Source organism: Plectropomus leopardus, chromosome 21 (genome assembly GCF_008729295.1).
Source record: "Plectropomus leopardus isolate mb chromosome 21, YSFRI_Pleo_2.0, whole genome shotgun sequence".
NCBI lineage: Eukaryota > Metazoa > Chordata > Actinopteri > Perciformes > Serranidae > Plectropomus > Plectropomus leopardus.
This window is the reverse complement of record NC_056483.1, coordinates 11,141,412-11,156,417: the sequence shown is the minus strand read 5'-3', so window position 1 is coordinate 11,156,417 and position 15,006 is coordinate 11,141,412. Positions and strand designations below refer to the sequence as shown.

At 38.1% G+C, this 15,006-nt stretch overlaps 2 protein-coding genes and 1 long non-coding RNA gene across 3 annotated transcripts; 2 read left to right on the top strand and 1 right to left on the bottom strand.

Moving 5' to 3' along the window:
* Positions 1-306: 306 nt before the first annotated feature.
* On the top strand, positions 307-2,963 carry LOC121960897 (serine/threonine-protein kinase Sgk3-like; the record flags this gene model as incomplete). Its single annotated transcript, XM_042510786.1, has 6 exons — positions 307-399; positions 831-917; positions 1,232-1,327; positions 1,575-1,730; positions 1,905-1,994; positions 2,590-2,963. Coding segments are annotated over 6 exons (693 nt in total), but the record flags the coding sequence as incomplete, so codon positions are not given.
* A 756-nt stretch (positions 2,964-3,719) lies between these two features.
* Positions 3,720-10,619, top strand: LOC121960907 (minichromosome maintenance domain-containing protein 2-like). The gene is made up of 14 exons (XM_042510799.1): positions 3,720-3,816; positions 4,652-4,782; positions 4,866-4,925; positions 5,011-5,206; positions 5,762-5,884; positions 6,000-6,101; positions 7,411-7,539; positions 7,724-7,961; positions 8,045-8,250; positions 8,366-8,532; positions 8,984-9,163; positions 9,263-9,402; positions 9,984-10,093; positions 10,453-10,619. Exons 1-14 carry the CDS (start codon positions 3,720-3,722, stop codon positions 10,617-10,619), a joined length of 2,046 nt encoding a protein of 681 aa, XP_042366733.1.
* Positions 10,620-10,890: 271 nt separating this feature from the next.
* On the bottom strand, positions 10,891-12,555 carry LOC121960365. The gene is made up of 6 exons (XR_006106972.1): positions 12,503-12,555; positions 12,332-12,395; positions 12,003-12,091; positions 11,441-11,495; positions 11,145-11,194; positions 10,891-10,996 (listed from the first exon to the last, which is right to left on the bottom strand). It is a non-coding gene; the product is annotated as an uncharacterized LOC121960365 (long non-coding RNA).
* Positions 12,556-15,006: the final 2,451 nt, after the last annotated feature.

Below are 15,006 nucleotides of genomic sequence, written 5' to 3'. Positions count from 1 at the left end.
GAGGGACACACAATAGACCTCCAGGACAGTTTGTTACACTACAATCTACAGTAACATTAGATAACTACCAACAGTTAATATAGGCTTAAGTAATGGTTTAGAACAGCTGTGAAGTGGAGTGATACATGAGTCAAAAGTCCCAGGGATGTAGCCTATCAATCATAGAATGCCTGTCGACCAAAAATGTGTGCATATATATATATATATATATATATATATATATATATATATATATATATATATATATATATATATATATATATATATGGTAATTTGGATTTATGACCTCAGTTTTCCAATTGCTGACTACAGCTCTGTGTCTCATATACTGAAAGTAATTCATGTGTGTTAATCTCATCCAGAGACTTGAAGCCAGAAAACATCCTCCTTGACCATGAGGTGAGTATTCCTGTTGTTGAACACAATAATAATCACCGTAGCAGTAATTACTCTGATCATACCTGCTACTTTTTTCAAGTTAAATATCCAGCTGACCATACAATGTGCCTAAACACTGGCTGCAGATTTATTACGTAAGACCGTACAGCACAAATGTCATTCTTTCCCAGTCATATTTTACCTCCAGTGCTCAACAGAGTCATTTCCAGTTCCAGCAAGACAGCATGCGTGTGATTGGATTAGGTCTTACTAATGATTTTCCTGCCTAGCCTTATTGAGAAAGTGAGGGAACGGTGAATGGGACTGAGCGAGCTTCACTGCAGCCAACATTCCTGGGCAACAATAGAATCCTCAGTCCTCACGAATAATGAGCTGCTTGTGTGGCACATGTTGTCTGAAAACGTCCCCGTGTCTTCTCTCTTTCTTTTAAGGGGCATATCATTTTGACAGACTTTGGATTGTGCAAGGAAGGCATTTCCCTGACAGATACCACCACTACATTCTGTGGTACACCTGAGGTAAAGCACCATTGATTTGGATGTTTAAATCCTGCTAATTTTGCACCAGGGAGTTTCAAAGTCTCACCTTCAGTGTCAAAAATTAATAAACATTAACAGACTTTCTGAATCAAAGTGTGGTTAATGATCTAAGTATGAGTGTATTCCATCTAAGGCTATACCGCTGTCTGTGTGGGGATATGAGTCACATTTTCCCAGGAGAAAAATAGGCTTTTATGTGCAAAAATAGCCAATATACATTTGGTTGGTGTGTTTTTAGCCAGGAACAAAATGTCAATGTCATATTATTATGTTTGTGTGCTTCTTCTGACCAGTACTTGGCTCCAGAGGTCCTGAGGAAGCAGCCATATGATAATACAGTAGACTGGTGGTGTCTGGGTTCAGTGCTGTATGAAATGCTCTTCGGCCTGGTGAGTTTTTATCCAGTTTTCCTCAAATATCCTAAACACATATTACTTATTTATGCAGCATACCCCACAAGTAACAGTTAGGAAGTCTATGGTACTTTTGCAGGAAAAACTATGTAGTTTAAACATAATGTACTGGTAAGCTGCTGCAACTTTGATGATTCTTTAAAGAGCTTTATGTTTGAGAATATCATTGTGCGGTCTCACCTACTCACATGCCCTAACTTGTCTCTTTTTTTTCATACCCTAGCCGCCATTCTACAGCAGAGACACACATGAAATGTATGACAACATCCTCCACAAACCGTTGGTGATGCGTCCTGGTGCGTCCAGCACAGCCTGGTCAATCCTCCAGGGACTGCTGGAAAAAGACGGCACACACAGGCTGGGGTCGAGGGATGACTTTGTGAGTGGTATTAATTTGTATACTATGTGTAATACATGCATTTACAGCAGATTTCCCTATGTTTGGGATCCCCCTTGTGGCTGATGTGTGTACATCATATCACAACATCATTTTTTTCAACTAACTTTCTATAAATACCAAATTATGTTACATTTTTCCCCTCTACATTTTCAGAATGAGATCAAAGCACACAGCTTCTTCTCCTCCATCAACTGGGATGACCTCGATCAGAAGAAGATCCCTCCCCCATTTACACCCAATGTGGTAATATTCCTTTCTTGCCCTGTATTTAGAGCAATATGCGTGTTTAACAGTAACAGTGCCTTTACTTTTGGAAAACTGCACCCTGCACTTAAGAGATACACTGCAACACACATTGCTTTTGAAGACTACAGAATTTTAAAAAAAATTTCTATTTAATTTGATCATATTTCAACACTCACTGGTCCTTTTGGTAACAAAGACCTGAATGAAGATGTAAAACTTCATAAAGGTAGAATCCATGTAATGCTATTGTGTGCGATTGCACGGCTGTTGCTAATTAAGAGTGAAGGTTGCCTAATTAAGTACCATCTTTTAAACTACCTCATAAATGCATTTTACAGACTTAATTTAATGTTAGGTTTTGGAGTTTTACCTCTCAGGTTTTGTCTTTGAAGATTTTTGATCAACAGTTTTTTTTAAAATTGCCTTATTTTAATTACTTTTATTATACATATGTTTGAGTCTTAATTTTTAATGTTTTATCTTTATCTTGTTGTATGCCATCAAATTAAGCCCCTTTTATATATGCAGGTTGTTTTGAATTTGTCCAATATGACCCATGTTTTTATTCCCTCCTACCCCAATGTTTGTACAGAGCTCCTGCTGTGACATCTCAAACTTCGATCCAGAGTTCACAGATGAGATGGTCCCCAACTCCATCTGCTGGTCTCAAGACCATTCCATAGTCAATGCCAGTGTAATGGAGGCAGACGATGCGTTTGTGGGCTTCTCTTATGCCCCAGCTTCTGATGACTCTTTCCTATGAAACATTCCCCATGAGGTCTTGGATTGCCTTAACCATCATAACTTCTTTTGACTAAAGGGAAGAAATTGTACCGTGGATTATAACTTGTTCTATGAAACCAAAGCGAGAGGATGAGACTAAACAGCACTTAAAACATTTTGGTTGGAACAAAGCGTGCCAGAAAAGTCTTTATTTTTTACCAATTTGTATTTATATAAATATGTATACATAACAGATGATATTTTTAAGAATTATGGACAGACATCCTCTTGTTAATGGTATTTCTGGTGGTTTCTAAAATGAGCCTCTTAAAGCCTTAAATTTGTCCCTTTAAATGAAATCAATAAGCAGTTTTCTGGAAAACTTGAACAATTCACTGGACTTAAAATCACACCATTTGACTGCCAGATGGAGGTGAGTTCGTCCATGTAATTACTGTAAAAATACATTGTAGCTAAACTGGAAATAGGGATTACTTGAGAGACCACCAAATAAAGCATTATGGTTTATAGGTCACATTTGTAAACAAGAAAAAATGTCTTCTTCTTCTTCATTTACCTTTCAGTTTGTCTTTAAATATTGAGTGAATTGTTTTTTATTGGACTGTGTTGTTTTTTTTCGCTATTCTTCAGCTTATCCCATTTATTCATAACTGCAGAAATTAAAAATCCACCGTACTTTGCTTTGCAATTAAATAGGCTTATATTCCTGCACAATAATAAAAAAAATATGTAAAAGAAAGTGTGTCTTTGTACTTGTATGTTGTGTTCTCTGCTTTTGTAATAACCTTGATAAAAAATTGAAATTTGAACGCATCACATCCGGGTTCTTAGCAAGGAGACAAAGCGGGAAACGAAATGACGTCAGCGGTCGAATGTTGCCCGGTTACACTGCTGCAAAGTGATCGCGTGCCAATGTTAGCTGTCACCGTCGTCCTGTTAGCCTATAGCAAAGTGCTACTTTCTTACAATTAAGTGAAAATGACTGAAATGTTATCATTGAAAGAGTCCGTTCTGGTCTACTTAGACAGAAGCGGTGGCCTTCAGAAACTGGCCGAAGACTGCAAACCATTCAACGGTATGCCTGCTGAGAGGAGAAGGGAAAAAACTACTAGCTAACGCCAGTTGTGTTTAACAAGCTATGTTAGTTAGTAGCAATGAATGTTTAAAATTACTATACACACTAGGTGAAAAAGTTTTTTAGTGCCCCGGTCAAGTTTAAGATTTTTTTGACCAATTTGCTTCCATAACATGTCTTTCAAACTAGTGGAAAGAAAACGTCCAAAAAGTTCACTCTTATGTATTTTATCAAAGTGTGTTCCGCCCTGTTAGTGCATAGCGCGAGGGGACCGTTGTGGACACAACTGTTGTATGTGCAAAAAGTACATATGTAATTAGATGCTGCCTCATTTGCATATTTAAAGTAACATTTCTGAAAAACTATACAAAAAATAATTTTCATAATATAAATGATGAATTTCGAACTTTTCATGATGATATATGTTAGTTAAAAATTGTACCCCAATGTCTAAAAATGTATGGATATTTACATGACGTATCTTTAAGGCTGTTTTCTCAAAATAAGTTTTTTTTTTTTGCTCATACTCTCAAAAAATCTCATCTTCAGTTGCACATTTGCATGCACCAAAACATTCCAGTTTTGTCTATATTCTGAAGGTTTTACAAATGGGTTGTTCATATATCATTCATAGTCCAATCATATAGCATTTTGTTCCTAAAAACATAGCAAAAAATGATTTTTTTAATGGCTGCATACAGTATATTCTAATTTATGGAGTGAAAAAAATAGATTCAAAAGTCCATCTGAAACAAGAATTTGGTTTGGATGTTTTTGTTTACGCTACATTTAAGTTAGGATTTTAACTTTTCCTACTTTTGCTCCTCCTTTCCAGACCCCCAACAAATTGAGGCAGTCTACAAGTTTTGTATCAGTGTTAATCCGTCTGATGTGATAGAGGTGGATCCTATATTGGGTGACTGTGTACTGCGTGAGCCCCTAAAAGCAACAGCATTGTTTCAGTCTGTAAGTGAAAACTCTGAGCTAGCTACAAAGAAATATCAGCCTCTACTGTAAGGTTACTTACATTTGCCAAATTCCTTTTTCAGGTTTGCTTTCTGGCCATAAAGACACTTTCACTTGTTGAAAAAATACACACAGAGAGTCAGGTATGAATTAATGATGTAGCTATGTCTGTTACACTGGTTTTGACTCAGTCCTAAAACAACGTGTCATGTGATTGTTCTCTTTGAGGTAAATATAATTCTGAAGTTGACACATCTGCCTCCATTCCCTGAGTACACGTTGGACCTTTGTAGCTTTCCTCGTGGATACGGGCCCATGAGGCCCGTCTCCATGGAGGGCCTGGTTATTGCCATGACGAGGGTCACGAAATACACCCGGGGGGCCAAGTTCCTCTGCATTAATGATGACTGTCCCTGCTCTACAGGTACTGCAGGGAAGACACAGCTGTCTCCTCTTAACCATAATTTTGTCTTTTAGCCACTGGTAATTGCTAATTTTAACAGAGTATCTGCAGGACCAGGAGTCTTTAGTTCTTTTTTCCTTCCAATAAATATGTCTTAAGAGTCATGAAATAGTTCTGTTTTGTAAAGTCTCAATTCATGCAAATGTTTTATCTAATTTAATTCATCCGTCTTTTTATTTATTCTTGTCAAGTCAAGCTCTCTTGTGTGACAGTCAACATTTCTGATGTTACAAATCATTAAACCCACCACTGAACCCAATACTTTATACTTGAATTTACTTGTTGGAAAAATGTAGATTAATGTGACTCACTCTAAAAAACATATTCCTACATAAAATCTACCTCTGCACAGAACTACGTACATGCTACTTACCTTTATACTTAATTGCGATTTTAAGTCTGATAGAGTCTGTACATACAAAATGTTCTGTATTTCAAGCAGTTCTCGGACATGTAGCATTTATAGATTTAAAATTGGGTTGGCATTTGATTTCATTGTCTGGCTGCTGACTCTAGGGTTTCACCACATCCGTGTTCATGCACCTGGAGCCACAGAGTCGGCTACTGTGAGAAACAACTTCAGCTGCATGATCTGCAGCTCCCAACTAAAAGAGGATGTGAAGTTTCGAGTGCTGGGAGGTGAGAGTGATGCTTCAGACGTCACTGGAGATATCTGAATTGGTACACAACGTTAACAGAAAATGTGTTTATTCTTATGATTAGTATGTTTGCAAATGTGTCTTTGTGGCGACAGACAAACAGCTTGTGGAGCTGATCCATATCAAAGCACTGGATGCTCTGAGGGCCCATCAGCAAAGCTCACTCCGATACCAGTCAGTCACCCTGTTTCTCAGAGGTAGGTCAACACATGCCCACTCTGTAATTGCATTACTATGTTCCTTATTACAGCGTCACCCAGCCAACAAATCGATCGTTGTAGCCACATAAAATATGAAAGGGAAACATAGCTAATAGCCTATTTACATCTGAGAAAGGGGAGGGCGATGTGGCAGGTGACGGAAATGTGCACTCGCAGCATGTCTTAGAAAACATAATCAACAACAACATACCGTAAGGGAAAACATATTAAAGGTTCACATATCCTAATTTAAAAATACATCAATAAAAATAGCACAAACAGGACAGAGTGTAGCTATTTTTTCATGAAGTTCAATTCTGATTTACTTTCAAACAGGACTTACATTGGTGTTTTTTGGCATCTTCAGCACTCATTATAATCTAGAAAACATCTGCAGAACAAAAAAATTACCACAATAATAATAATAATTATCACAACTAATTGCATTTTTCAATCATGTTTTCAATGCCATTATTTTGCATTTCAAAACAGTTTTCAAGTCCATATTAACAAGGGTAAAGCAATTCTAAACAGATTGTTACATGGTTGATGAAAGCCAAAAGATGCAAAGCAGCTCATAAGAATATGAAGGCTGTCGATTAACCAGATTGTTTACATAGCATAGAACAAATGAGTACTTTTGAGTTTTTCTAGGTTAAAAGGCTCTGTTTCCATTTGCAAGTCAAAACCTTAAAGGAGATACTGTGCTATAGATTAATATCCTCAAAATCTTAAAGGGTATTAATTTGTTTGTAAAATCATATTCCCATTCATTATGGTCATTCTGAGCCCTGAAAAATGTGGTTGTAATAGCTTGTATTTACACACAGTCAGATGTACTGAGGTTTGTCATTAATTTTCTCTGGCTTTCTAAATGAGGCTCACTTTGGAACACAAACTTAGTGGGGGAGAGTTCAAATAAATAGATTCTTGAGCAGCCAGCCGCACACAGTGCCCCATGGTGGGATATTAAGTGTTTCTGTCCCCTCTAATAACATTGTCCAGCCAGCACCCCTGGGAGCTTAGCAAATCTCAGCACCAGGATTAACATATTCTGTTGACCCAGTCCTGTAGAGGAATTCAATACACTGGGTTCCCGTTACTAAACATATATGTTAATAAGTGCAAGGAACACTCATTAGCTGGCTGTGCGATTCACACACAGAGAAATCTTTGTTCTGAAGGCCTCACTCTGTGTTTCTCTTGGCAGTGGTTTGTAGGTGGCATGCATGTTTCTTCAATAATCACCAGACAGCACAGAACAACCCCTTTGAGTGTTATTGCTTTGTTTCCCCTATTCGTACAGATGAGCTGTGTAACTCAATGAGAATCGGTCGACTCTACAGGGTGCTGGGCATTCCTGCGCATGTGCACCAGTGGCCCAACATTACCTGGAGTGTAGAGGCAAATAGCATCCAACCATGGGAGCCTGAGTGTAAGGCAGTAAATGATCTCATATTAGATGATACTGCTTCACATCCACAGAAAGCCTAGCAAAATGCATATTGATAACGAGAATCTTGACACCTTTACACAGTATATTATGATCAATCCGAGCAATGTTTTTATATTACAATTGCATTGTTATCATATTGAAAGTGTCACAACTCCACCTACAGGCCCCTGTGAAGTCAGTGCCAGCTTCAGGCGGTTGTTGGAGGCCACAGCTGGTTCTCGCTGGAGGTTCTCTGCCATTGTGGCTCACTGCTTTGGGCTGGATGTGACTCCTCCAGGCCTCTACAACACCTTAAAGCTGACCTTGCTGCTCAGCTTGGTTCAGACAAGAGCAGATGCAAAAGACACTTTTCACAACTTGGATCTCCTGGTTGTCACCACTGACACGCTCATACTAGACAGGTAAAGTGGTCTGCGTGGCCCAGCTTTGGTGAAACTGAATATTAGGACATCCTCATTACCCTTTACCCTTGTGTTTGTGCTAGACTAATAACATACAGCCTGAGCTTGGTGTGTCGCGGGGTCAAGCATCAGTCCTCAGGGGAGATGTTTGCGTCTCTGTCCCGGGACGAACACGGAGCAGGCACTGCAAACATCCATGCCGGCTCGGCCCTGCTTGCCACTGGTGGCATTTGCATGTTGGGAGATCTGGGCTGTTACAAAAAGGACAGGTTGGATGCCCTTCAATCAGGTAAAGCACCTTAATTAAAAAATATTCTGTCAGTAATTCATGTGATTGATAATTTCATCTACATATAAAAAAGTGTTCTTTGATGTCTTTTCCCCCTTCTGATTTTCTTTCTCAGTTCTAGAGAGTGGCACAGTGTCTGTGTTCATCCCAGGAAAGAAGTATGGTGAGGATGCTGACCAGCAGCTTTCCTTTCCAGTTCAGTGCAGCTTCTGGGCCCTCACAGACTCCACTGATGCTTCTCGACGATCTGGGAGATCAGACTGTGCCGTACTGGGAACAGCAGTGAGTTTGATCAAAATGTGGTGCTGTTTTACTTTTGTATAGCTCACTTAAAATTTTGTGTGAATGTTTACTCGCAGGTCTGCATTGAGATTTGTGGAAAATAAAATGCGAGTCATCTGTTAATGGAACTTAAGCTTGTGTCGTACGGCACACTGAGTTCAAGGAATGTCCCATTTCAGATGCTGTTTGTAGATACTACATACAAAACAGGAAATTGAGACAATTTGCTTTTCTTGAAGGAAATGCCCTGCCCAGACAACATTACCTCACAGCAGAGCCCTTGAGGATAATTAATGCTTTGTTTTTTCTTTTTCAAAGAGGGGAAAAGTTGACCATAGAACATAGATATCATAGAACTTTAAAGGTGGTTTAGATTCCTAAGGTAAAACACTTTGAAAAAAAAACACACATTTAACAGCTTTCTGATGCCCCATCTTTTCTTTGTGAGCAGGAAATGGGTCCAATACCAAGTCAATTGGCAGATGCCTTTGGCCTGGTCATTCAGTGTAAGGATATGTTGGGAGAGCAGGCCCTGCTTGCCCAGACCATCCACACCCTCCAGCAAGCAGTGCAACCTGGAAAACCCCTCTACCCATCCTGTTGGGAGTTTTCTACTCAAGACTACAAAGAGGTTTACAAACATGTTGTTATATCACCTTTGTGTTGCTTTTTTATGAAAAATACATTAAGCTTTATGTGCAATTACTGTTCTCAATGCTGCGCCTTTCAGCTGGTAGCTCATGCACAAAGTTTGCAAGTGGAGCTCAGCCCCGAAGCAGAAAAAATAATCCACGGTTACTACATGGCCAGCCGCAGAGTCCGAGCTCAGAGTCAGGGGGTCAAGATGTCTGTGGCCTCTATCAAACTACTGTAAGAAATCTACTATAAGACTGAATAATTGCTGTTTTAATAATGTATCTTCACTTTCTGCATTAAAACCAGGGACTGCAAATATCACATCTAGGTTCAGTGTAATGTCACTATCATCCACTAGATGGAGAACTCTCATCCAAACCAAACCATAACTCTTAGATGACTATTTTTCATTTGGTTATGACTCATGTTTACACCTCTTTCTCACTGTGGTGACATATTTTATGTGGAACTAAACCTTATGAAAATAAATCTGTTTTCAGCTGTGGGACAAAAATGTCACATTAACTATTTAATCTAAAAACATTTACATGGTCTGTACCACTTTTGATTACATTAGTTATCTGTTGCCATCCTGCTTAACACAGTTTTACAGTTTACTTTTGGTTCTTATTCATATATATGTATATATATATATATATGTGTGTGTGTGTGTGTATATATATATATATATATATATATATATATATATATATATATATATATACATATGGAGAGAAAGAAAGAGAGGAAATAATAACTGTTAAGGCAGTGTACAGTTATGTTTTGTTTTTTTTTGTTCATGTTTTTTGATGAAGGATCTCCTTGGCTGAGGCCCACTGCAAGTTATGTCTCAGAACACGGGTACTGGAGGAAGACGCTGTGATTGCTGTGCTCCTCTGTGAAAACTCAGTCACTCTGAAGCATGGTAAAAAAAAAAATTGTACTCATCACCCCTTTTTACTGATAGCAATATGTGCAAATAGAGTACTTTATTTGTTGAATTAATCAACTACCCTAATTTGCACAATTTACTCATATCCCCGTACACATCTTATTAAATGACATGTAATTTAATGCTATTCTTTTCAACGATTATCCTGTTCATAAGCATGTTGACATTCAGTACATGTAAAAACCTTAAAATACTTTACAGACAGCTTTAGAATTGACTCTATTGTAAAATTTAATTCTGGTCCTGCGTATTTGATATTAACACCATGAGGGTTATATGTAGGCTAACTGCTTCAAAAGGTTTCTTGAAGATATGCCTGCCTCTTCCTACAGGGGCCTCTGCCCTCGTTATTCCACCTGACGCAGTGTTTCCTTGTGACCTGGAAGATATGGACGGTTTGCACAGGAGAGACGATACCCTGGAAGAGCTGTACCAGAATATCCTACGCTTCATCTATGCCTACGCTCCGGGAGCAGACACATACATCACAGAGGAGTAAGATCTCTCCAAAATGTGCAGAGGCACAGGTAGGCAGCACCAGCACAAGATCACACTAACCATGCAACCAATTGATGACAGTGACTATTTTATCCTGTCATTACATCCTTGTTGTACATTCATTGAATCAATACAGAAAAACAAAAACACCTTGAATTTTATGCAGGGGTTATAGAGAGTGATGATAAACTGAGATCTGATGCTCATTAAGAACACATCTAAATGCATAAAAGATACACAGGGAAACAAATTAAAAAGATCAAGGCAAGATATTTTTCTTTAACAGTTTATTAACATTAAAGCATCAAATTTTCCCTCAAAAATATGGCAGATAACCCAAGATTTCCTCCTCATGGGAATCCATCACCTCCAGCCACACTGTAAACAGAAAAAAGGGACAAACTTTATTTTTAAACATTGTAATTCAGTGTCCACATCTAGATATGTAGCATTATATGTAAACAGTCAAAAAGTGAATTAAATATCAATGTAACATCTGTTGAAAGAGTTTGGGTTTGGCACTTACCTTTCAAACGAGGCCACACCATAGACTGATCAGTCAGCTGGCCCCATAACCTTGCCAACAAATAATTTACAGTTACTTTGAGTGACAAAAACTGACTTGACTTTTTTTAGGGTTTTACAACTTTCTTTGAGTTCAGTTAGTCACATTTTCAGCAGCCCATTTTGGTCTGATGGGTAAACGGCGAAAAGGTAAACTCATCATTACTTCTTCAAATCAGGATATGAAGCAAACAGGCCAGTGTTGATAAGTTGGGACAAAAACCTCAAATAAAGTTGTTCAGTGTAGGCTTTACTTACCAAATAAAGTAAACTCCAAGAGTGTTTTTGATTCACTGCTGCTCCAACTGCTCATCTGTAGAATAATAAGAAAGCTTGTTTAAATGTTTTACATATTGTAATTTCTTAAGTTAGGATGACATTTTCTGTCTACATGTTAAACTTTAGTTGTGGTAACTGCATAAAGTCCAAGACAACAGTGCAGTAGACCAAGTAAAACAAAGGCTGCAGCTGGTAATTCAGTAGACACAATCTCACCATTCTGTTGTCTGATGGGTAAACGGCGAAAAGGTGATCTCATCACTATTACAGCTGCAAGAGTTGCCAGTGCTCAACTTTATAGACTTAGCACAGCAGACAAGCCATGTCCAACTTCTGACACACAGCAAGATTAAATTTTAAGAAATAACCACTGTTGAAATAATTATTTTAACTGGGTAGCCTTTCAAAGTCAAACAATTATTTTGAGAAGCTCTGCATTATTTCTGTTACTCTCAACACCTATTGAGTGTGGCGTCTAAACTAAAAATATGAAAATGTCGTCCCAGTAGCATGAATGCTCAGCAGTACAAAAACAAAATACCTTTGCAATGAACTCCCCTCCTGATCAGCACAGTAGACAAGATTACATGTGGTCCATCTCATCTGAACGCAGCAAGACTTCTGAAGCACCTGAAGGAAAAAGAGACAGGAAAAAGATTAACTTTCTAAAATAAAAAAAAAAATCATACATGCCTTTAAACACATTAAAGCCAGTCCCAGTTAATCTTATGCTGGTGTGTCAGTTAGTCACAGTTTCACCACCTTATTGTCTGATGGGTAAACGGCAAAAAGTGTAAAGTCATCACTACTCCAGCAGCTGGACTGCCCTATACCAGAAAGCACAATGCACCCAAAAACTGTAATCTTTACCTTAAGGTCCAAAAGGTGAAAACCAAAATTTGGCCATCTGTAGTATGCGGTCATGACCTTACATCTGAAATTTAAAAAAAGGATCAGTAAGTACACAGATTTTACCTTTCACTGTATTATTTAACTAATCCTTTAATCTCGATTTAACAGAATATAAAACTTTGATCTTACCTTATCAGGTGTACCAATCATAGATGAAACTTGCCATCTTCATCTGCGGGTCTACAAAAAAACAAAAACCAGTGTCAGAAAGTTAGAGCATGTTCAGTCATTCATTTTAGTTTTAATGCATACTCATTGCTTTAAATTGCAATATTTTCCCACATGACCTACATGAGTCTGTCACAGCAACTAAACCAAACCTCGCAAATTACTACTCCCAGGAGCAATTCATTGATTTTCAACCTGCCTGAATAAGATGTGCTTAAGAAACAGCCAATACTGTGAAAACAGATGACTGATCACCCGAAGGTCAAAGGGTACCGGTCTAACACAGCTTGGGAGCATGGCTAACATGGCAAGGTTCAACAGCAGGTCACGACCTCTGCCATGACCTTACGTCCTCTGTGGGAGCCATGATGACTTTCTCCAGTGAAATAATGGGGAGAGGGCTATTCCCTGACCAGCAGCTCATCTGCTGACCCCTGGACACGACCAGATACGGACAGGGCTGTAAGAAGCTCAATGACACAGGGGACATTTTTCCCTTTGAACTGTCAAAAAGAATGATTTATTGCATTACTTTAAGGATGTGACCTGTCTATAATGGGGCTCGACAGATTATCGGCCCGGCCGATTATTTTTGGGCCGACATTTGGTAATCTGCCGATTATCTATATCAACATTTTATATTAACTATCCCCAATAAAAAATTTTTTAAAAAAGTGTCAGCATGGGAGTAGCTTTTACTTTGTAACACTAGAGCTTTTATTTATTCTTTTTTTATTTAAATCATTAAAAATTATTTAAATTTATTGAAAATTATTATTTTCACTTTGACTTTGCTGGGAACTTGCTGTATATTCAAGTTGAAAGTTTCAGTTTTGATTAAATATTATCTAAAGGTATTTAAAACATTATGTGCTAGAGGTTGTTATATACCAAATTCTAGATATTGACAGAACAATTTTCATTTTTATTGTATATGCATATTGGTACCATATACCAATTATCTCTCCCATAAACTACTACTAATCGGTATCAGTCTCGGCCTTCAAAACCCAATATTGATCGCCCTCTTATCTATGGCAAGACATCAGTCAGTTTGCCAGTAGGCTACCTGAAAGTTGCATTATGTTTGTAACGTTGCAGAATTTGCCTGTAGGCTTTGCATGACATATGGCGTTACCGTGTGTGAGAATAACTGCAAAAGCAGGCCGTGCGTTCAATTAACTATCATGTCCACGTGCTAGGCCGTCATGACTAAACCAATAGAAATTGACTTGCAATGTTAAACTTAAGCTGTCCGTGAGCATTATATCCTACGACTAATATCAATTATTTTATTTTCTGCCATGAAGAAAGCTCAAAATCAACTGTTAGGTTGCGCTCTTTTCTCCCACATGGCGGAGATATCAGCCAAATTAGCTACTGGCTAACCCGCAATGGTCGAGTTCAAGAGCTAATACGAATCCACCCGGAAACACATGCAGCTAACACAGCTGCAGAAACAGCTCACTACTCATCTTACTGTAGCCTACCTCTACATTGAAGGTTACACATGATGCCTTCTTCTTGGCTTTCAGCTGTGCCGGGGAGCTGCGGTGTTGCTCTCTGCTCGCATGCTTCAGTCTCCGAGAAAAGAGAAAGGATTTCCGGATCCGTCTCGTCTTAGCTGCGCCTCAGAGCTGCGCACTGTAGCTCCTGAAGCGCTCAGCTGAGCAGTAATTATATTGTCACACCAAGCCGCAACCTATCTCATTGATGTCTATATATAACATAGAAAAATACACTGCTGAGCACATGAATGCATTCTCCCTTAATCACATAAAAGCACAAGGTTTATTGTGAATTAGGAGTGTATCATAGGAGTTCATGGATGTCCCTATTTTATTTAAATGCAGATAAAACAGATATCTGTTTTAACCTACATTTTTAACCAACTTAATTTTGCTCAAATAGCTAGAATAAACACACAGCACACTGCCCTTTGTGTCCTCTTAAATGTTGAGTCGCCCATACTGTTAGCAATATTTAAAGACCTTAAATCAGATGAAATCAAAGTAAAGCAAATGTAGACATTTTCTAAAAATGTCCAAAAGACTGGTAACTTCATATCATTCATCTTCTTTTGAAATTATACATTGGTGAAACGTTTAATGTAAATAGGCTAATTTACTTAACATTGAGGCTACACCCCTGATGATAATAGATAATAGATTTTTATTTGTAGTGCACTTTACATTTGGAACAAATCTCGAAGTGCTGCAAGGTAAAACCATTAGCATAAAAACATTAAACATAAAATTATTTATAAAAGTCATGTTTAAAAGTCAGAATTTATAATAATCTAGTCTTTAATCTATACAAATATAGGAGAATTATTTGCCTTCACAATGTTGACAGTGTAAACACATCTGAAGCTACCATAAGATTTATATTTATTGAAGATTATCTCACAGGATTTCAGTCAGTGTAGTTACTGCATATTCTACAACCAGGTGCAGTGATTTTGC